This window comes from Pseudorca crassidens, chromosome 12 (genome assembly GCF_039906515.1).
Source record: "Pseudorca crassidens isolate mPseCra1 chromosome 12, mPseCra1.hap1, whole genome shotgun sequence".
NCBI classification, from domain to species: Eukaryota; Metazoa; Chordata; class Mammalia; order Artiodactyla; family Delphinidae; genus Pseudorca; species Pseudorca crassidens.
This window is the reverse complement of record NC_090307.1, coordinates 49147428-49170645: the sequence shown is the minus strand read 5'-3', so window position 1 is coordinate 49170645 and position 23218 is coordinate 49147428. Positions and strand designations below refer to the sequence as shown.

General features: G+C 40.6%; 1 protein-coding gene across 10 annotated transcripts in view; it reads right to left on the bottom strand.

Annotated features, from left to right (window-relative positions):
* Positions 1-3218: 3218 nt before the first annotated feature.
* The window catches only part of AQP4 (aquaporin 4), a 68753-nt gene continuing 48753 nt past the window's right edge, over positions 3219-23218 (bottom strand). The window contains exons 1-5 of one of the 10 annotated variants that reach the window (XM_067699415.1): positions 16749-16870; positions 13053-13467; positions 11997-12161; positions 11635-11715; positions 3219-7667 (exon numbers count right to left, since the gene is read on the bottom strand). In XM_067699415.1, the coding sequence (XP_067555516.1) occupies positions 7389-7667; positions 11635-11715; positions 11997-12161; positions 13053-13467; positions 16749-16780 (972 nt within the window). In that variant the 5' untranslated portion in view covers positions 16781-16870 and the 3' untranslated portion in view covers positions 3219-7388. The other 9 variants (XM_067699413.1, XM_067699417.1, XM_067699418.1 and 6 more) reach the window with 9 other exon arrangements.

Below are 23218 nucleotides of genomic sequence, written 5' to 3'. Positions count from 1 at the left end.
CTTGGGGACTGAAGCTATAGTTTGGACACAAGGAGGTAAGTACTGGCAACTATCATTCCATTCAATCGTTTCCCAAAGCTGTTGCCATTGTAACAATGTTAGTACTTGACCCACTCATAATTACATGTATTCATTTATTTGTTTGTTTGCAGGACCTTAGGTCCCCAGCCAAGGATTGAACCTGGCACCCCAGCAGTGAAAGCACCGAGTCCTAGCCACTGGACTGCCAGGGAATTCCCACCTTTATTTTATTTTTTTACAAATACATTCTGTCAACTTTATAGGCTGATCTAGGATAAGTTATCATACACTAGTTCAATTTATTGCCAAACGCCGTTTTATTGCTTCCCTTATTAAAATTTTATTTTATTTAAATAAAATTAATAAATAAATGTAATTTATTGAAATTTTCTATAGAGCCTTGAATAAAATAGGTACCTAAGCATATATATTGATTGGGTGATTAATAGGTAAAGAAGAATTAAAATACATATTACTTGTCTCAATGTAGGGCAGAGAGAAATTGTCAAATTAGGTAACTTAAAGACCAGCTAAGAATTTGAGTTAAAAAGTGGAAGGTATATTGTGTAACAAGTTTCTGCCGTAACCCTGCTCAAGAAAAGAAAGTGTTTTCTTGGCCATTCAAAGTCCCTTTCAAAAATACTTTAAGTTTAGCTGATTTATCTTTGTGGCATTTGCACTTGAGAGTTTAAATCTTCCTTTGGAGGTGGTCAAAATGATAACCAGAGGTCAAGTCGTGAACAACAGAGAGGTTCAAACACGCTGCAATCTGTATCAGGTATGAAAGAATCAAAGGCTTGGAAAAAGCAGATATGAACATTGGAATGACTGGGGAACTAAAGCACCCCAGGTAAGAGACAACACAGGACAGTGGCTAAGAGTAGAGTCTGTGGACAGACTGCCTGGGTTCAAATCTCACTTCTCCCACTTAGTAGCTGACTCTGAACTATTTACTTACTCGTCTTAGGCCTCAGTTTTCTCACCTGTAAAATGGGAATAAATAGCAGTATCTACTTCATAAGGTTTCTTTATACTGTGTAAAGTATATGTCTGGTGCACAGTGCATGTTGAATAATTGAGGGCTAAAGTTATTATTATTACTGAAATGTGGAAAACCTTATCAGTACCTTTGCAATTAATCTTCAACTCTCTCTTATAGACCAAATGAAAATTATCTCCAATAGTGGTCTTTATAATGTTTTCCTAAAGAAAAGTCCATTAAAAATTTCCTAAATTATCCAAAGTATCCTAAAGTAAACCCATTGTAGCATTCAACCCTATTCTCTTACTTGGGATCTTTTCTAAGTTTTGCAATACCTACTCCTGATCTGTAGTACTTAATTTATTGCCCTTTGTTGGTGTTGTATATAAAGATTTCCCTTAGTATGGATAGAATACATTTCTTGCCACTTAAGGAAACATGGCTGATGGGAAATTAGGCTGATGGATGAATGGGAGAACTTTGTGTGATTTAGGGAAATAACATAAGGGATTGGGATTAATTGGGATGTGGTTTCCAGTTTTTGCTTTAGCACTAGGTATAATTCTGGGTAATTTACTTAATCTCTTTGACACTTGCTTTCCTCATCTTTGGAAATGAGAATGATAGCAATGCATGACCCACAATGAACTTTGAAAATTAACTGATTAAGACTAATATTTATAAATTCTAAAACCCCATATATACTCATAATTGGTAATTATTCTAATCTACACATTCCTCCTCTAGCATTCTGATCCTTGGCCAATACTTTTATAAGGGAAGAAGGAATACAGGCTATGATCTCCATCTGTTCACAGATTAATTTATTTCTTCCAGACTGGAGAGTTTCTTCCATCCATCCATGCATCCATCATCCATCCACCCAACCATCTTGCATTTATTGAGCACTAGCTACGTGCTGTCATTGTGCTATGCACAAAGGTTGCGAACATCATGGTCATGGTTTCTCAGAGACTTCTGAATATGTGGAGGTAGCACAACTCAACCTGGCCGTTTTAGGGTATTTTATGTCTTCCTTAAACCCAAGGAAGAGCTAGAAAAAAACTAGAAAGTAGTAAGATTTAATTCAGGTGACATATTGTTTTGGACATTTTCCAGCAGGATAACTATAAAATCAGGCTGACATTTATTCACTAGCTTCCCATGCTTGTTAAAATACTTATCTTGCTGAAATAGTTATTGAGCTAAATTTCATCTAACATCTGGCCATCGTATAAATATAGCAATGAAAACGTGTCTTGTTGCTTACACGTTAGGTATAAATTTTAGAAAGCCAATTCGTGTTTCATTCTTTCTGCGCATTTTCCCTTTTATTTTCTTTAGTGCTTGAGCTAATTTTGGGCTCCTAACTGGAACTACACGCATTCAAATATTTTGCACACACCTATACAGTAAAAACCAACTTGATTAAGGTATATTGCTTTGTGTATTTCCTAATGATTGTGAGATATTCCATAAGTTGTTTATTCATTTATGCAACAAGCATTTATTGAGAGAAATGTCAAGCCTAGTTCTCAGTGCCGAGGGTGGAGGATACAGAATAAATAAGACACAGTCTTAGCCCTTAAGAAGTTTTAAACCTACTAGGGGGAGACAGAAACCTACACAAATGATTTCACTACAATGTGACAAAGGTGATAAGAGACGTACACATCCACCTGGCTCCTAAGGCAGCGTTCTCCACTCTTCCAATGGGTTGCATGTTACATAAACGATTGTCCTCAATCCTTCCCTGTGGGGCTGTAACCTCTCAAAATTGAGAGGTTCAAACCGAGAGCCCAAGGGAGTAAACCAGTGCTCATTGAACCTACATTATCCATCTGGGTAGGCAGAATTTGCCAAAGGCCCTAAGGATGGATCAACTATTTAGTAACACCAGCCTCATTTGAGTCACAGTTGTTTCAGTCTTCACTTTTTGACTCTACAATGACAGTCGATATTCAATGGTCTATTTTGCATAGATGTGAACATTTAGAATTAAGCCCACGAATACACAATTTTCACTGTCGATATGACGATCTACCACACTGTGTACTCTGCAGGCTCTCAAAACTTGTTTTAGTATATGGATTCCACCACCATTTCCTTTGGTGTTGATTGTACTCGAATATCTAAACCTCTGGTCCTTCTAAATGATGCTTCTAGGATGGGACGTGCAAAAGCTCTGGATGAATTTTCAAAATCATCAAACACATTTTAAAACATTAAACAGTTTATTTGCACAAGCTTAGTAATATGAGACACAACATAATTCATGGAAATCAACCACAATGCTAAGACTTTAATAGATTATCCCAAATATTAAACATTACAGTTTCAATCTCCTTAACATTAGCTCTAACGTTGGAATAACATTTCAGTTAATAAAGAATTGTGAATATGACCATATGTTCAGTTTATTCTCACTAGTTTATCATGAATTACAATTTTATTGTGATTTGGGTCATAAAAGTGATAAATAATTGTTTATATAGTTTCATAATTGCATGTTTATTTAATTAATCCTGAAGAGAATCTAGAAATACATTCTGATGGGTTACATAAATTCAGTGTATTTTTTAGCTCTTGGATTTTAACATGCATAGGTAACACTATAATTGTTCTTAAGTTTAATGTTTACTGTACAGGTTGTATAACATTTATTTGATATCTATTTTCATAGGTTATTGTCATTTGCCAAAGTGAGTGGCCACAGTTTTTAAGCCCTGAATTAAATGTCTTCCATGTACTTTAGAGAGGGTTTCAAAAGTTACTGCTATTTTGGGGTGATCTGTAAAGTATTACAACACCAATGCAATGTACATGATTTGGGGTAAAGAGAGTGAGTTTTGTTATGTTACACTTTCCAGATAGTAAATACATCTTTCTAATAATTTTGATGCCATAAACATATTAGGAAAGACAATATTGCTTTCAGGTATAAAATATTCTGTTTGCATATTCTGTAATGCTTATGATGAGAATTTACATTGGCTTTCTTTTGTCTGATAAGTTTGTCTGCTGGGCTTGCACTGTCATCCTCAGCTGTCACAAAGGCAATTTCTTTTTCAAATGTTCACAACATGTGGGAACAGTGTCAACAGGCTACAACAGATCACTGGGATTGATTCTAGCATTTGACTTTGCTATTCTATTTTGGAATTTTCTGGTTCATTATGGAGTTTAAACCGGTAAGTGAGTTGCTTGGTTTCACGACCTAAGAAGAATATTCTGTGCTGTTTGGAATCAGACCTCTAATAATTAGATAGCTTAATTCCATCATACATGTTAGCGACATATTTCTCATCTTGTAAAACCTTCAAGACTAAGCCACAGTTTAAGCCAGCACCTACCAAATGCATTAGGAAAAGGGTCAGACGATAGAAAGTATAAGAATTTATGAAAACATCAAGTGGCAGAGACAAAGTGTAAGAATCTTACATTTAAGCAACTATTTAGATACCAGAAAATACTTCCTTCCAGTGTAAAAGTTTAGGACTCTTTGAAGAAAATGTCCTTTTCTATCATGAAAACATACATTCAAATTCTGGGCTCCCAATTTTAAAGGAAGCCCTGCAAACTTAAAAATGACGTTTACCCTTTGTACTCTTTTGACAAACTATACACATTTGCAGTGTAGGGACCACCTTACAATTTGGGGGATGCTTGTTGTACTTTTCCTTAGGGAAGAGACGTCTGGCATTGTTTCCTGGCTGGGTATAATTCATTTATGTCCTTCCAGTTTTTTCTCTCTGATCTCTTTTCTGTATATCTGTCAGCAGTACTCTCCTGGGAGCAGTGCGATGCACTTCATTAATAAGAAGGGATTAAAGGAAAAAGCCCCAGTCTCCTAACACACTTGGATAATTTGACGCCATCCACAAGGCAAAAGACCCCTGCTGCATAGATGCCATTAGAAAGGTACAATTTCGTTACTTTTTACTGGTAGAGCCTTGAGGGAAATATATGCAGGGAAAGCAAAGTGCAAAAGCTTTCATTGTCTGCATGCCCCTAAAATAGTAGGATGCAAAAATATACTTTATGGTTTTTATATTTCTATGGCCTTCCTTAGTAGTCCTTGAACTCATGCTCTTATTAAATATGGAGCAAAATAAAGATTAAAAGAAAATTTTTTATATCCTTAAATCACAAATGAAATGTATATATATATATATATTTTTTTTTTTTTCTTAACTAACACACTTGCTTTGAATACCTACTATGTGTCAGGCACTCTGCTCGTTGCTGGAAAACAAATGGCAAAAACATCATTCATGAGGGTTTTTTTTTTTTTTTCCCAGCACTAACTTATTGAATGCTCTAACTGAAGTGAGTATAAAAGTGAGGGTATTAGAAGTAAACCATATGGCTGAATAAAAATGATCATAAACTAGTAAATTGTAAGTGTATTTGGAAAATGTTTCATTTTTTTCCTTGCTAACTTATTTTTGAACTGACATGTTTGCTGATGGTTGATAGCATTATCTTTTGAGCTGAACCACCCCCAGTTTTAAGCCTTTAAGGGTATATTGTGCAAACATTTGAAAAGATCCATCGTTGGAAATACACCCTAGTTCCTATAGATGGTGCCCCAAACAGGAAGCAATGTGCCTCAGTGGTGGAGGGTGTGGCCAGCCACCAAAGAGGCCTGGGATTTAGGCACCTGCCAAAAAGATGTCAGGGGGACTCCCAGGGACTCCACTGATGTGGTGTCTCTCTGGGAACCTCGTTCATTACTTTCTTAGCACCGAAGAGAATCAGATTTAATAGTGGTCCTTTATCTCACTGCCACACACACACAGCTGCCATTAACACCAAAAAGTGGCACACAGTTGGAACTGTGAGTAGGAGAAGACAGCCTTGATTAACAGCTACTTACAAGCCACTCTTTGCAGTGATAGATTTTTGCTTTACTATTAGCTTTTGTTCAGTGAAATGAACTTTTTCAGCTCTTTAAGATAAAGGCTAGACTAGACAGTTAAGATAATAGAAACTGGGGTTTCCAGAGACCATTTTACTGACATAAGGCAAAGCAGTATGGGAAAGAACAAGTTATTTTGAAAAATAAATGAGTCAGTAATGAAAATGCTTAAAAAAACCTATAGTATCTCTACAAAGGAAAGATTGGTCATCTAGTCAGCTTTGAATACAGAGCGTTTTGATGCCCCCGCCCTTTTATTTTGTGGTCATGTTGTTCCTTGTCTCTCATGCATTTTAATTCATTAAAATATTGATGCGCACAATGAAGATTATCAACAAATGTCATGAAAAGTGGGAGAGTATCAGTGATTGGGACTGGCAGGACTAGTTTACATCTTCTAGAACGAGCAGAGCTTAATAATTAACAAAAAGTCAGGACTCAACTAGTTATGTTCTTACTATCAAAAATATGTCTCAGCTAATATTTAAATATAGTTAACCAAAATTACAAACAATCAAAAACCCCAGTTTTGCCAATAAATTAAAAAAATAAGCAAAATGGTTAAGTAGTTAAAAGCTTAGATTGTTAACCTCATGTGGTGTATTTGAGGATGTGCACTGAAAACAGATCAACTATTTGAAACCAGCGTGCAGATTTTCTTTTTCCTTATGATTTTTGTATGATGGTAAATTTCCACCCACCCCCATAAGATCTTACAAGTCTGTTTGTCCTGAATCTCAATAGGTGCCTTATGATGTGGAGGTTTTATTAGGTGGAACACATATAGGATTTCTGAACATGCTTTGAATTTCTGGGCTTTAGTTCCATATTACCTTGGGCAGTGAGGAGGAGGAAGGAATATTATGAATTGGAGTTTGGGTTGAAAGTTGGATATTTGAAATATAAATGAAAACAATTCACTAGCAATGACTCTTGTTAATATTCTTTTGCCGAGGTAGTTGAACCTAGGGGAGCTGGTTATAAAAGAGCTTGTTGTATTTGCTCTCTTGAATGTGCATGACTCTATGACATACTCTGTATTTTGCCATTGATTAACTTGATTTAACAGAATAAATATTCAAATGAGGATTGACAATACTGGTTTCGTGGGAGAGGAGGAGTAAGCGGATAGGTATGCCTGTAAGTTGTCAGGCAAGCCTTAACAAAATCTTGATACACATTTTAAATTGATTATTAATGAATAGCAAATAGATAAACTAGATACACATTGGCTTTGGGGATACTTCAAAAAGATTTTTTTTTTTTTAGATTTGAAATTCATGATAGGTTTCTTTCATTCCTCCTTGGTAAATAATGAAATATTTACTGTCTAGACTGAGTAATATGACATGAAACAACAAACTGCACATGTCTAATTTATAACAAATCTGTTTCCTTAATGGGCGGAAGAAAATCTGAGGACAGTTCTAAGGGCTCTTGTCTGCTTTCAGTGCTATCTTCTAGTCATACTGAAGATAGCACCTCTCCGGATGGGTCTTTCCCCTTCTTTTCCTCACCCCGGTCAATGTCGATCACATGCACCACTCCAGGTTTTAGAATCAAGTCGTCGGTCTCTACCTGGCTCCTGTTGTCCTCCACCTCCATGTAGCTCCCTTTTGTTTGCTGGGCAGCTTTGTTGAAGGCTTCTTTAAAACGACGTTTGAGTTCAACATCTGGACAGAAGACATACTCATAAAGGCCACCAGCAAGGACAGCTCCTATTATTGGTCCAGCCCAATATATCTGGGGGAAAGATGGAAGAGTTATAGAGTGTAAGTAGAGTAAAACTATTCCTTCGAACAAGGCACGGATATAGAACTTAGCTGGTTTAAATTAAGAGAGCAAATGTGGGGCTTCCCTGGTGGCACAGTGGTTAAGAATCCGCCTGCCAATGCAGGGGACATGGGTTCAAGCCCTGGTCCGGGAAGATCCCACATGCCACGGAGCAACTAAACCCGTGTGCCACAACTACTGAGCCTGAGCTCTAGAGCCCACGAGCCACAACTACTCAGCCCACGAGCCACAACGACTGAAGCCCACGTGCCTCGAGCCCATGCTCGGCAACAAGAGAAGCCACCGCACTGCAACGAAGAGTAGCCCCGTTCGCCGCAACAAGAGAAAAGCCCGTGCGCAGCAATGAAGACACAACACAGCCAAAAAAAAAAAAAAAAAAAAAGACATAAGTGGCTATTTTTTAAAAAAGAGAGAGATCAAATGAGTCATGCATTAAAAAAAAGGAGAGAGAGAATTGGAAAGAAAATAAGAGAATACATTAAATCTACATCAGAGATCCATATATTGCTAAATAACATTTGAACAGAAAATAAGAAAAGACTGTTTCCTCTTCTCTTTTCCTGCTTTCATTAATTATGTTCTTTCCATTTTCTGATAATCCTTACAGTAAAGATAGGTCCTCTTTGGGGGTACTACTTCTTCAGCTGAAATAGAGGAAAAATTTTCTGGAGAGTACTTTTTGCTTATTGCCATCTTACACTGGTCTTTTGCATAATCACAACCATAGTACAGATTGTATCACTTGGGGCTTTAATTATTCAGTACAGCATGATAAATGGAATATGAGCTCGACCACTTAGCAATCTTGTTACTGCTTGAATCTGTTGCATAACTTCCTAAACCTTAATTTCCTCATCTGCAAAACAGGGATAATAATAATACATACCTCATGGGTTGTCAGGATTAAATTGAAATAATACTTGTAAAGTACTTCATAGTTCCAATTTCATTGTAACTTGCTCCATTCCACTGTTTCCTAGACAACTTAAAGATGTATGGGACTAGGCTGGCCATAAGTCACTTTCCTCATGTTACATGATTTTCTCTCTCAAGTTTGGTGATTTGATTTAAGAGAAAACCTCATGGTTTGCCCATTAATCTTCTTGCAGAGTGCTTTCATCCTCATGGTTCTTACACTGATGACTTGGTGGAAAAATCTGTACTGCATTTATGGATAATGGTTAGTTGAGGATTAGCCATTCCATAGGAATTTATTTCAATAACTGGAAGTTTCTATCATATTAGTTATGTGTCTAGAATAAAACAAGTTTTGAGTTTGGATAAACTTCAACACTTGCTTTAGAGCACACGTAGGCTGTAGAATATTAGACATTCATTCAACAGATAGACTTGAGCAACAGAAACCCTGTTTATTGAGCACTCTTTCTCAGCTGGCTACACTCAGTGCTTTTCTTGTATTAACTCATTTAATTCTAATGATGACCTTTGAGATAGATATTATTATTATCCCATTTTATGGGTAAGAAAATGGACACGCAGAGAGGGTGAGAAGCTTGCTTAAGACTTCACGCTTAGCAAGTGATTGAGCTGGGATTTCAGGTCTGTCTGGTTTCAGACCTCTCTTTTGAACCATTATACTGTTTTCTACGATACTACACTTCTCCCATTTGAAAAAAATCTGATGAATCCTTCTGGCTTAAAACACTCTCTGGAAATGAAGCGCACTTAGCATCCTCATTGCAAAATCTAAAGAAGAAATTCAAACTTTAAGCTGAAATTGAACACATATACTGTACAGGGAAATTGTTGACAAAGTGGCTGCAAGAACCTTATGTTCAAGTTCCTTATCTTGAACATGAAAGAAACCATGTCAGAGTTTACCTTCTCTATGCCCTTTCAAAGGAGAAATGAGAACCCTCCTCTAAATGTCTTTGCGCTTTGTTCCTTTGGTAAGATCTCATTTGGTATGTTCTATTCCACAAGCTACAAATCCCGCAAGGGAGAAAAGGGACTGCTAAATCATTATGACACTTCCCCCAAAACACCTACGAAGAAGATGTCTAGCCACATGCTCTCAAAAATAAACAAATCTCAGTTTCAAGTTGCTATTCCCAAACTCATAATGCCCTTTAAAGTAACTTTTAAACTTCATAAAGGTAAAGAAGTTCTACTGCTAAAAATATAGAAAATCCAGAAAAGAAGACTAAAAAATGTTATTACACTACACACAAAATTCATCATTAATATCTTGTTATTTATTGTCTATCCATCTATCTACAGACATACTTAAAATTAGTTGTTAATTTCACACAAGCTTTGCTACAAAATGGACATTCATTTTCTGTAGGATTAAGTTTGTTATAAAATAGCAACAACGGGAAACCTTGGATTCAATCAACAGCTAAGGATTTTCTTGCTACTTAAATTTTAACTAGTGTACCACAACTCAAGTAATTAATAAAAACATATATTTTCATTCACATATTAAAGTCCTCATGGATTAAAAGTTGTCATTTTTCTAAATTTTATTTACAAAAATTGTTTGAATAAGATGACCTAAAAGTTGTACTTTTATCATAAGATCTATATACTGCCCGTTACAAATTTGTATTCCCATTAATGTGGCAAATCTTTAGAGACATACATGGAAATATCAGTGGCAAAGTAACCAATCTCATGGGTGGTATTGTTGACTAAGTTTTTCATGTCTGGGTCCAAAACCTTGCTTTTGATCACTGACACTCATGCTGTTATTTAATGGGATAGATTACTTTAATGGGATAGATAGGTACACTTTTCTTAGAAGTGAATGCATATAGCAGTGGGGCAATTTCTTCTCATTTGCAACGTACATCAAGGTTGAGTGCGTGTGACTGTGTCAATAACCACCGTATGCGTGAGATTAAAACATAAGCGACACCTACAATGGAAAAGAATCTGAGTATGTATAACTGAATCACTTTGCTGTACACCTGAAACTAACACAACATTGTAAATCCACTACAGTACAATAAGAACATTAAAAACGTAAGTGACATATTCTTACATTCATGACTTAAAAATAAAAGATGTAAAAGAGCATTCACGGCATATATACATGAAAATAAAAGTTAGCTCCATTTGAAGCTGGCTGACATACACCTATTTTTATTGGTTATTGTAAATTAGTGGGTAAGAGGTCTTCAAAACTGCCACATTATTCATTTAACGGATTGAAATTTCTTTTTGGTAAGAGACAATTGAAAAGAAATTGACTGTGGTATTTAACAATGGATACCACTGCTCTCTGGAAGCACTGTCCCCACGTTAATAAGTAGGGTAGGCATGGGGCTGAGAAGTGTGTCTTTTCTGAAAGTCCTTTCTTTTTCCAGTTATGGTTATGGTGATAATAGCATAAATATTTGCACTAATTATTTCTCACCATCTGCAGTTCAAAATGCTTCCCACTCCCGTACTATTAACTGGGTTCATGCTTTTGTAAACAAAAAAGGTAAATATTTTTGCAATGGGCTATGCTTTTAAGCATTTCTCTTTCTCTTCTTCTTCTTCTTATTTGTTTTTTTTGCAAGCATATTTTTCGTTATTGCTGGGAAGGATTTACTTTCAATTATTTAAACACCATATTCATTTCACCACCCTGACTTTAACTTGTTCCATATAGGCAACCTCCATGTTCAATATATTCTGCTGAAGTCTGTCAGATACAGTGCCCAGAGCAGTGCTTTAAAAAAAAAAAAAAAAAAAAAAGACTGTCACTGAAGGTCCAGAACTGATATGAGATGTTTTGTAGCAGATCTGTCCTAGTCTCTCCCTAGTCTTTATGAAAGATGTAATAAATTAGGGGTTCAGAGTTGGGAGGAAGAGAAACTAGTGAGCAAAATAATGGGAAAAAAAGAGCTCTCTGGGTAATTGTCCTCAACTGTAGGAAAACAGGCACAATGAACATGGTGGTTACCCAGTGGTTTTCCCAATTTCCCATGATAACTGCAGGTCCAAAGGATCGGGCGGGGTTCATGCTGGCACCAGTGTAATTGATCTATAGGGAAAAAGAATACAACTTCAGACATTGCTGAAACAGGGCTATTAACAGGTAGACTTCATTGCAATGTGCTACCATTTGCCAAGTCAGTTAGAGATGTCCAGATGTTAGCAGCCATATCAATGTTCTCATAACAAAGTTAGCAAAAAAATCACCTAAAATGGACAGACGTAACTGGATACTAAAGAACTACAGCTGTGAAACATAACATCTTCATCCAGCTCTAGGGTGAGGATAAACAACATGGATCAGTTACTTAAATGGGCTTGGAAACTTACTGCAAATAAATGTCCAATTGCAACAGAGAATCCAATTGCTAAAGCTATGGAACCAGTGACATCAGTCCGTTTGGAATCACAGCTGGCAAAAATAGTAAACACCAACTGAAATGTGATTATTAACTCCACCAGGAGACCATGACCAGCGCTAAGATTTCCATGAACCTGGAGAGAGAAAAACGCTCCATCTGAATTAAGGCAAGGGAACATTTTCTATGATAACATATCATTGTGAAAGGCACATTTTATCCCTGCAAAAACTGATGATTAGTTTGAGTCTTCTATCCCACCCCTAGTTGAGACACTTGCACCCCTGCCCCCTCAAAAAAGAAGAAATAAATTTCTATTCATCTGGGGTCATCACAGATAATTAATTACTCTTACAATGACCAAGGGGGAGTTTGTGCTGAATGTCCTTTTCTACAAAGGAAGCGAAATATGCCACTGCTGCACTTAACTTATAAAAGAGTTTCTTAAGAGTCTTATAATTTTATAAGGCAATGATTAAATCCATTAATTAGGTTTAAATTAATTAATATATATTTCAATTAAAATTTAAACCGTGTGTGGTTTTTTCATCAACCCTGGTGCTGACCTAACAAAGGATATTCCTAATCAAAGAACAAAACTAGGATCAAACGCCTGTTTATTTTTTTAAGTGTGACCCTCGATGCAGATCACTTTAAACCTCAGGCACATGACAAGAAACAAAATTGTTCCTTTTGCTAATGAACCAACAAACAATTGTAACAAAAATGCCTTAAGTTAAATATATAGTCAATATAGTCACTGGGGGAGAGAGAGAGAGGAAAAAAACCAACACAATTTTTGTGCTACCCAGACTTAGTGCTATTCAAGTTACTCAATAGCACATAATGATTTCATATGATGTAGTCAGCGTGGTTGGAATCAGTTTTCACCCCTATCAAGAGTCATCAGACGTTCCCTGGGAATAAATTAGCAGTTTTAGGAAGGTCTCTTAAGCCACCAGTTGTCACTTAGTAGTCTATAAGAAGCCTAGAGTCCGAGTGTGAAAACAAGAGCTAAAGATGGTACCGTTGTGACTCCCAGGCCTCCCACCACACTGGGAGGCGTGACCAGATAGAGAATCCCGGCTCCGATGATAGCACCCAGGCACTGGGCTGCGATGTAGAAGACAGACTTGGCAATGCTAATCTTCCTCGTGCACACCATGGCCACCGTCACGGCGGGGTTGATGTGGCCACCGCTGATGTGGCCAAAGCACTGGACCATAGTTGCGATGCTGAGTCCAAAGCAGAGGGAGATGAGAACCATGTCGACCGGTAAGGGCTTTTCTGCTCCACCCCAGTTGATGGTGGATCCCAGGCTGAGCAGGACAAAAATAAGCATAGCCAGAAATTCCGCTGTGACTGCCTTCCAGAAAGCTTGAGTCCAGACCCCTTTGAAGGCCACCATGATACTCTCTCTTCTACACAAAGGTCCACACTTACTGAAAGGAAAAACAAATCGGCATCAGAAGCTACCAGTCCAAGGTTTATGCCTTTAGGTGAGGATGTCCAGGCCAGCAGTCTTGCCCCGCAGTAGGGAGGCCACCCAGCCAAAAGTTATTTGCATACAGAGAAAGAATGCTTCTGGAAAAATCTCCTTAATTACTTAATTATCTCTTAAGGAGATAATTAAGTAATTACTGTTATGGTTATTCTAACGGTAACTATTGTTATGTTATTGTATTGAGATTGTTATTCTAATCTCCTTTGAGTTAATATCCAAAGATCATCCAGTTTCACTGGAAAATTATCTGAATTGTCCCTAGAAAAGAAAATGTCTAAATCAAGTTCCTTAAAGAATTAAGAATAAAGTATATTTACCTTGTAGTCAATTCCCTCAGAGCAAGTTTTTACGTTTCAAGGTACTTTTTACATGTCACTTCTATTTGGAACCTACAGCCATAAAAAAGGGAGGTCTTTTCCAGTTCTGTCCTTTATGATTCAAATGGCATTCTGGAAATGGATTTGTAGAGCTGACTGTCCCTCCTCTCCCCCATTGGAGACTCTGGATGAAGGCAAGTCCTGCTAGGAAGCCAGGAGGGCTGGAAGGCTGGAAGGTTGTCTTTGGAGAAGGTGAATCTTGTTTGGTGGGAGGGCCACTCGTGGTGACTGCAGGGCCGGAGCTGGGACCCGGGACTGGGAAGGGGACGCTGCCATGCTCTCCCCGGCCAGCGGGAGGAGTCCGGGAGCCCGCCCAGGTCCGGAGGCGGCTCAGAGCCGTTTCAACCGCAGGCCCCAGGGGAGCCGGAGCGCCTGTCCGAGGGCGGGGACCGGCCACCTGGGCGGGGCGGGCTCCAGGCAGCGCCAGTGCACAGACGCAGCGGCCCCGCCCGCTGGGTACCAGGCGCAGGCACCTCACCCGGGAAAGTGCAACCTGGCCTCTGCGCAGTTTTGCAGGGTTGAGGAACCATCCCCTCTTGGGCCTGACTCTCCACCCCTTGAAGTTTACCTCTCAGATAAAACCTCCCAGAGGGGATCCTGGAGGCCAGTGTGTACCAGCGGCGGCCCAGGCACCCTGCCCGCCAAGTGCGGGGGACAGCGACTTGGGCAGAGCTGCGGCAGGCAGGTGGGCAAGGAGAGTGGGGCCAGGGAGACAATGGTCCTCAAAGCAGGCGGCTCCGGAGAGCAGTTTTTCTCTAGTGTCTTCCTGAGGGCCTTCTCTAAATTCTGCTGGTGCCTCTTCCTGGGGCGGGGAGGGGGCGTGGGGCGGGGGAGAGCTTGCGCGCCTGTGGGCTGGGGGGAGGGGGGAGGATGGGTAGGGCAGCGAGGCAGCCTTTGGGATGGAAGACCCTTTCTTCCTCTTAATGTCTTTGGATCTTTAGAGCTGATAAGGGGTGGGGTTTGAGGATATTAATGGCAAGAAATGGCTAGGATTCCCCTTGGGAGGCAATGGCCCCAGTTACCCCATTATTCAAGACATTTGCCCTTATCCTTCGTCTGTGATAGTGCGGGAGGGGAGAAGCGTGGAGAGCATTTAGCGGAGACTCTCATCCCAGGGGACTGTGAAAAGGGTTAGACAAGAAAGCCAGGTATTTTAACAGATTAGAATTATTGCAGCTTTCCCTCTGACGGGCTACGGAGCACGGGCCCTTCTCCGCACTACCCCCACCCCCACCCCACCCCCAGTCACTTACAGTCCCCAGGAGCCCGGGTCCGGCTGGTTGGGCAGTGGAGACATGCTGTACCAACAAAGACCAGAGGAATGCCGCCCTGACCTTTTAGGATCTCGGCTCAGCCCCTGGTCTGACGTGGGGATTTGCTTCAGAGTTGGAAAGAAAAACCCATTTTCTGCCCAAGCCTAGGTGGCTCCAGAAGGGGACCAGCCAGCCCTGTCGCCAGCGGTCCCTTGCCCCAGTGAACTCCTCTAAGTGAATCATGGAACTACGAAAAACCCCAGCTGGGAGGACAGTGACATCACACTCCCTAGAGGAAGAGAAAATAAAGAGACAAGATAGGGAGGGTGGGAGGGAGGGAGATGCAAGAGGGAAGAGTTATGGGAACATATGTATATGTATAACTGATTCACTTTGTTATAAAGCAGAAACTAACACACCATTGTAAAGCAATTATACTCCAATAAAGATTAAAAAAAAAAAAGGGACAAAAAACAGCACTTGGAGCAGGGCAGCCAAGGTGCCCTGGGGGAGAAATGACAAGTATCCCAAAGGGGGAGAAACTCACAAATTGAAAAAGCCTGGCTTCTGAACTCACCAGTGGCCCACGGCTGTAGCCGAGATGGCAAAGGGCAAGGTGCTATGTCAGGCGATGGTCCTCTGTGGCCGGATTTAGTGGGAAAAAGGAAGAGGACAAGGCAGGAAGCTAAGGCAGCCAGGTGGGCAGGATGCGGCAGGTCCCATTCCCAGCACAGGGATCTGGGAGAGGCAGGCCCTGTGTACAAGACGCCTTCCTGCTGCACCCTCTCCCTCACCTTCCCTGAGCATTCTCTGTGCACTTGCCTCCCTCTCCAGAGACCTAATCTGAGAAGCTCAGTTGCTCTTTCAACTTCAAGCTTTTATCAGCCAGAGAAATAAAAACCCAACTCCCCAAATCCCCAAACAAGTAGACTCCTTAAGCAAGCCTTTAGCTTTCTTTGAAAACGTGCAAAACGCTGATCTCTTTCCAGGGCAGAGTGACCAACCTCAGTCAGCTGTGAACCCCAAAGTCCCCTGGCAGCACATACATACCTCTGGCTTGACATGCGCTCACCCCAGCTCTCTCACAGCCCCTCTTAATTAGCTATCGTCAATGTTCCCTTCCCTGTTCACACTCCCTGGAAATGCATCATCACCATTTGTTTTGCTTCTTTCGTCCCAGAACAAAGGGGATTTGTTGATGTGACCGGGTTGTACAGAGCCGGACACATTACTTTCTAGCTGAACGCCCAGCCTGAGCCACTTCTGGACAGCTGAGGCCATGGGTGAGTAATTTTTCTGATGAAAAATACTACAGATAGATTTACCTCCATAGGGTCATTTTCTTGTGCTTTCACAGGTCTCCAGTATCTGGAGGATTTTGCTCCAAAGCATCCCATTTCTTCTGCCCTCTCTCTGCCTCTCCTCTCTTATGAATATGCCCGGTACCCAGCCCTAAAAGAACCACCCACCTGCCCGAGAGTTTCCTTCTAGATTCTGCCTGAGAAGGCACACGTATCTGTAATGAAAGAGTCAGTCTGAGTTTCATCTTTCGTCAGAGCATTGTTCCCTTAAGGCAAAGAAGGACTTACCCCCACTGCCTGCCTGCGGGTCTGTCACTCATGCCTCCTTTGGCTAGAGGGCAGCGCTCATTGCCTGCGTCTGGGCTCCCAGTGCACTGGGAGTCAGATTACGGCCACTTGTCTGATTGGGCTTGTGGATTCTTAGGGGTGGAAAGATTCTGCACCATGTGGCAATGGCTAAGTTATATTTGAACTTGAAATGACTTTTTCTACCTGATCGCTATAGACACAGGGCATTTCAGGAACACGAAACGCTGGCTCGCGTTAATGTTTCTTTAGCTGGTGACCCTTGAAAATGAGGATTTCCCTAAATCTTTATTTGAGTTCCTCCCACCACGGAGAATTGCTGACAATTTGTCTTTTTTTTTTTTTTGGTTGCATGTATAGTTGAAATGGGGCAACTACTACAGCATGGATTTGCTTTATCCAGCAGTTGAGATGAATTGAGGGTTCGGCTCAGGTGCATTTGTTTTTGAGTGGAAAATATCCAGTGGGTTCTATGTGAAGTTTTTGTTCCGAGAAGTAGCTTTTTTTTAGCATCTTTACTGGGGTCTAATTGCTTTACAATGGTGTGTTAGTTTCTGCTTTATAACAAAGTGAATCAGTTATACATATACATATGTTCCCATATCTCTTCCCTCTTGCGTCTCCCTCCCTCCCACCCTCCCTATCCCACCCTCCAGGAGGTCACAGAGCACCGAGCCATATCCCTGTGCCATGCGGCGAGAAGCAGCTTTTGAAGCACAGCAGATAACTGCAGGTCTCTTGTAGCCTGTGCAGCACTGATTTGGATAACAGGAAATAAGGCTGCTGTAGAGTCTCACCTGACTGTTATGTTAACAATTGTTGGGTGAGAAGTGGCAAATTTTAAATATATAGAGGTTGGGTGGGCACAAAATTATTGGGAACTCTAGGTAAATTTAATATCTAGAAACCTTGAGACAGGACTGACTACATTTTTTGTGGGAGCCAGTGCCAAATGAATGCAAGACTCCTTGTTGAGGAACTATAAGAATTTCAAGTTCACAACAGCAGGACATGAAACAAAGTGTGGGACCCTTCTAAGTGCATAGGTGTGTGCCCATGAAGGCATCCTCGACTGAAGTTCTGATATCTGGAAGGTCTAAGAATTAGTGCCTGTGTCACCATCTCATTCATTTTTTTTTCTTTAAATGGACCTCAGGTACCTAGAATTGGAATAATCCTAATCCTTGGTGTATGACGCTCTGTCATCACTAATACGTGTATGGCCCTCTTTTATTTTATAATAGGTAATTAATTACTTTAAAAAAATTTATTTGGTTGCACCAGGTCTTAGTTGTGGCAGGCGGGCTCCTTCGTTGTGGCACGTGTGAGCCTTAGTTGCGGCTCACAGCCTCCTTAGTTGTGGCATGCGAACTCTTAGTTGCGGTATGCATGTGGGATCTAGTTCCCTGACCAGGGATCGGACCCTGGGCCTCCTGCATTGGGAGCGCCACGGAGTCTCATCCACTGCCCCACCAGGGGTTAATTCATTCATTAATCGATTACTTTTAAGGTATATAATGAACATCCGGGAACCACCACTCAATCCAACAACTAGACCTGTGATAATAACTCACATCTACCTATGGGACCCTCCCTCTCCCTGCCCTGCCTCTCCACCTACTATCGCATTTCACGTAGGAGTTTTATTCAGAATGAGGTGTGGCAAGAAAGAAATACAGGAGAGAGAAGAAGAAAACGGTTATGTTTTCACATCATAGTTACAGTTTTTTGTTTTCTTGTCTCCTTCGGGTCCTTGAGAATTGGGAATGGTTGAAAAGCGCTCGTGAGAAAGAGGAATTACAATTTTGAGTGAGAATTGCAGAGGAGCTCTTTAATCCTGTTTCAAGCATTCTCAGATAACAAAGATTGAATTTACATCCTTAAGAATGTGGCTGCACACTGATGGCTGTCCATCAGGGGTTTCAGGCTTTTAAAAATATGCTCCCTGAAAGTCACAACAAACTCTGGTGAGAGGGGAAGGGAGGAATTTCTGGGAATCCACAAAGAACACTTAAAATATTTCAAAATATTTCATGTTGATTCTTAAAGCTATTTACCATTCAGATTTTAGAATGAGATTTTTTGTAAAGGTGCAAAACAATTTTTTTTATTCTGAAAACTTTGACATTGAGTCAGAAGTGTTTGCGAGGTCTTTGAACCCAAGGAACAATGTTGCAAGGCTTAGGTCTGTCCTCAAGAATGAGGCCTGTGGTCCTATCCACAGGAACCTACCAAAAGTGGCACTCCCTACAGCTGCTGGTCACTGGGGGGACATTTTTCAGGTCCACGCTTTGTAAGTTGCGCTCAGCTCATTAGCATTCACTCCATGGCCTTGGCAGTTCCCGGCACCATTTTGCAAAGGGCCAGCAGAACTTGGTTACCACAGTTTCTCAGACCCTTTCCCTTTCTTCTGGCTGGCTGATCACTGCCAGTCCAGTTCCTAAGGGATGGCTGTTCCCATCCAGCGAAGGGCCACCCTAACTGGCACAAATTCAAACTTATTAGTACTCTCGGCAGAGAGGTTCAAAACTGACCAGGGATTAACCCTTCACCTACTGGAGGTAGTTTTTCTTATTAGCTCTTCCTTATTATCCTTTTTATATTTGAGATGGTCTTATTGGTCTTCCGGCGACACGTTCAGTCTTGTGCAATAACCACCTACTTCCCTGGCTTTTCTTTAAACTAGGGACAGAAACTTCCAATAGGATTGTCTGTGACAATGCATGCAGCATATGATAATGGAAGATATCAGCTATAATGCACTTGTGATGGTGGAAAAAGTATGAGGCAGGGAGCCCTGGCGAATATAAGTGATAGCTTCTAAGTTGACCTGTTTTTTTTGGTTTTATTTTTTTGTGGTACGCGGGCCTCTCACTGTCGTGGCCTCTCCCGTTGCGGGGCACAGGCTCCGGACGTGCAGGCTCAGCGGCCATGGCTCACGGGCCCAGCCGTTCCGCGGCATGTGGGATCTTCCCGGACCGGGGCACGAACCCGTGTCCCCTGCATCGGCAGGCGGACTCTCAACCACTGCGCCACCAGGGAAGCCCAAGTTGACCTGTTTTTGAACTGGCCTAGGCCTAGAGCCAAATGAGATTCGGGATCTAAATTGTCTTTTTCCCATTGGTAACCTTGCAAGGGCCTAAATTCATTTAAAGATGGAATAACAATTTATTGATGAAATCTTCTTGACTTTCTTACTATATAGTGCTCTGATCTTTAGGAACAGGATAGTGACATGGTACATTGATTTAAAATCAATCTTGTGTGTCAGGCAAGCTTGTGAGTTTTTAGTTGAATAGCTTTGTGAAGTTGTAGGTCAGTAACATATGAGAAAAACGAAAGAAGGGTAAATGAAAATTACCAGTACTCGGCAAAAACTAGCAATTGGTGCACTTTGCTCCTAATTTTTAATCTACTATATCACATTGTTATCCTTGGGAGCTGATGTATATCTGTGGGATTTGTAGACCCCTTTTCCCATCCTGGCCCTCAGAACTTTTAGTATTCCTTCATGTGTTTGGAGATTGAAGACTAATTCAAACGCACTAAAAATGCCAGCAGTACCTCAGGACCAGACAGGAAGTGTCTCTAGGCTGGCAGGGACAGACTCAGTCGCATCTCACAAATCTTATCTTGCTTTTCATGAATCTCAGTGATATGAATTCTCCCCCAGAGCACTTATATATCATTATGTTCATTAAAAACAAACAGATAAACAAACCAGCAAAAGCAGCAGCAGGCAACCCCCAGCACCACAACAAAGGGCTTCCGTGGACATTTATTTCCTTTTCAAAGAGGGGTTACCTCACTGTTATAGTAATTCAGAGCAGTTGCTGGAGATACGGTTCACCACCGAAAGAGAAAAATAAAAATAACAATCAAAAAACAGCAAGAAACCAAAAATAGTTTGACTTAGCTTCCTTTCCTCAGTGAGGTGAATCTGACAAAACATGGGTCTTGGTAATGGACATGGACCCTTTCACTCTATTGCTGCCCCTGTCCCCTTGCCCCATGGGGCCAGGTTTTCCCGTTTGGTTATAGCAGGCGCAGTTTTCTTGATTCAGGTCCAGGTGGATTCTGCTTTGGCTGGCAAGTTGTACTCTGCTGACATTTAAGGCAGGAATTCCCTGGGAAAATAGTCAAGAGATTCTTTTGGTCCTGCTGGCAGGGTTCCAAAAGGTTTAGGGTTCCCCTCTCTAGGCCAATGGGCAGAGAGAAAAGGAGGGAGGGAAAGAGAAACAGAAGGACTGTATTGAGTGACTGTATTTCATCCGAAGCTTGTACAAAAAAGCAGAAATGTGGTTGGATGACTGGATACTTTTCTTACCCCTTATCGCCTACCCAGCTACTATGACAGTTCAGAGTTTGGTTGGGCGTTTTAAAGGCTGCTCAGACATCCACAGTCAAAAATCTGTTTTCTGGGAAGCAAAGGACTTTGGGATCTAATGGGTTGGACTGAAATGTTTGGAATGGTCAATAATCTGTAAAGTGTAGTCTGTAGTAGTCATTGTTCCAAAATTTAAATTAAATTTGAACATATTAAAAGCCAAATCAACGTTTTGGCAATTATTATCACTTATACAAAAAGGTTTGGAATCCTTATGTTTTTAATAGACTAAGGAAAATAGTCCCAGTTTCAAGGAAAGAGCAAAATGCTTAAAATTCTGTGTGTAAAAAGGGGGAGTAGATAGGAGTAGACCGAAAAACTAGGCAGTTAAAAGAAATGTTGCCTTTTCTTAGAAAATGAACATTTTCTAAGAAAGGAGAAGAAAGGGTCATAATCTGTGACCATAAAAAAAATGTGATAGACTCTCAACGGCCTAGTTCTTTAAGAATTTTCTCTGATGACCCTTCCCATAATTCAGACTAAACTTTCTCTTGCTTCTTTCCTAAATGATCATACATCCTTCTCTTTAACCTCTGTATTTCCTTTTCGTGTACAATCAGAAGAAATCTACGCGAGAAGAAATTCACAGGACCTCTTAGAAGTGTCAAACCTCACTGATGATTTCACCATACTTGAATATTCTTTTTTTTTTTTTTTTTTTTTTTTACGGTACGCGGGCCTCTCACTGTGTGGCCTCTCCCGTTGCGGAGCACAGGCTCCGGACGCGCAGGCTCAGCAGCCAAGGCTCACGGGCCCAGCCGCTCCGCGGCATGTGGGATCCTCCCGGATCGGGGCACGAACCCGCGTCCCCTGCATCGGCAGGCGGACCCTCAACCACTGCGCCACCAGGGAAGCCCAGAAGTAACATTTTAAAAAAAACCTCTGTCTTATGGATTAATCCAAAATGTCTCAGCAAATTTTATTTAAAAAATAAGAAACTGGGCTTCCCTGGTGGCCATAGCCGCTGAGCCTGCGCGTCCGGAGCCTGTGCTCCGCAACAGGAGAGACCACAACTGTGAGAGGCCCGCGTACCGCAAAAAAAAAAAAAAAAAAAAGAAACTGCCTTTATGTCATCTCCTCATTAGCTCTTTGGGGAAGATAATAAACGACATTCATGGCTCCACATGTCCACTCAGGCCACTGAGTATGGCTGGAAAAAATAATACCATTGAGGATGGATAATTTTACAAATTTATAATTTCCAAAGTAAACTTACTCCTCAATGCCACCCAGAAATCCTATTCGTCCAGAATCATCTGTCTCTCATTCCCTGGAAGACTATAAAAGGCACTTGGAACAGTTCTTTGCTCAAAAAGATAAAATGTTTTGGAAAGATGGAATTACAAAGCTGCCTGAAAAATGGCAGAAGGTAGTGGAACAAAAGGGTGAATACATTGTTCCATAAGGTTCTTAGTGAAAATGAAAAATGTGTCTTTTATTTTTACTTAAAAACCAAAGGCACTTTCTGGCCAGCCCAACATTTTTTTTAAATAACATTTTCATTTCTAATTGGAGGGACTTTTAAAAGAACAGTTTAGTGAACCAGGAACACACTGACATAATGAACTATGCTTCCCACTGCTATCTGAGAGGGATTAGTACAACAGAGCATTGTAACAAGGTCTAAACAGTTTTACAGACATACTCAATGTATAGTTCATAGTTTTCTTGTGATACTTTTCTGTGTACAAGTCTTTATAATCACCCAAGGGGACATACAAAAATCACTTTATAAACTTTCAAGAGCAATACAATTCTTCACTGTTATTATTATTGCTAATAATTCCATTAAAAAAAATGAGAGCTTGTTGAGTAGATGGAAGAGCTCTATAATGTCCTGGTAATACCAACATTATTATACCCTTCAATAGCGGATCACATTGAAGACCTCACAGAATAAATATGCAAACTTCATACTACCCTTCTCATTCTGCACAACATTTTGAGTAGAAAAATTGTGGTACCATATGGCTCATGGGACGTCAGAGAAAGAGATTGTTCGTGTCAGAACTTGTGATGTTCTCAATACCTTGACCTCAGCTGCGATCGCTGGGCCCGCCTGCAG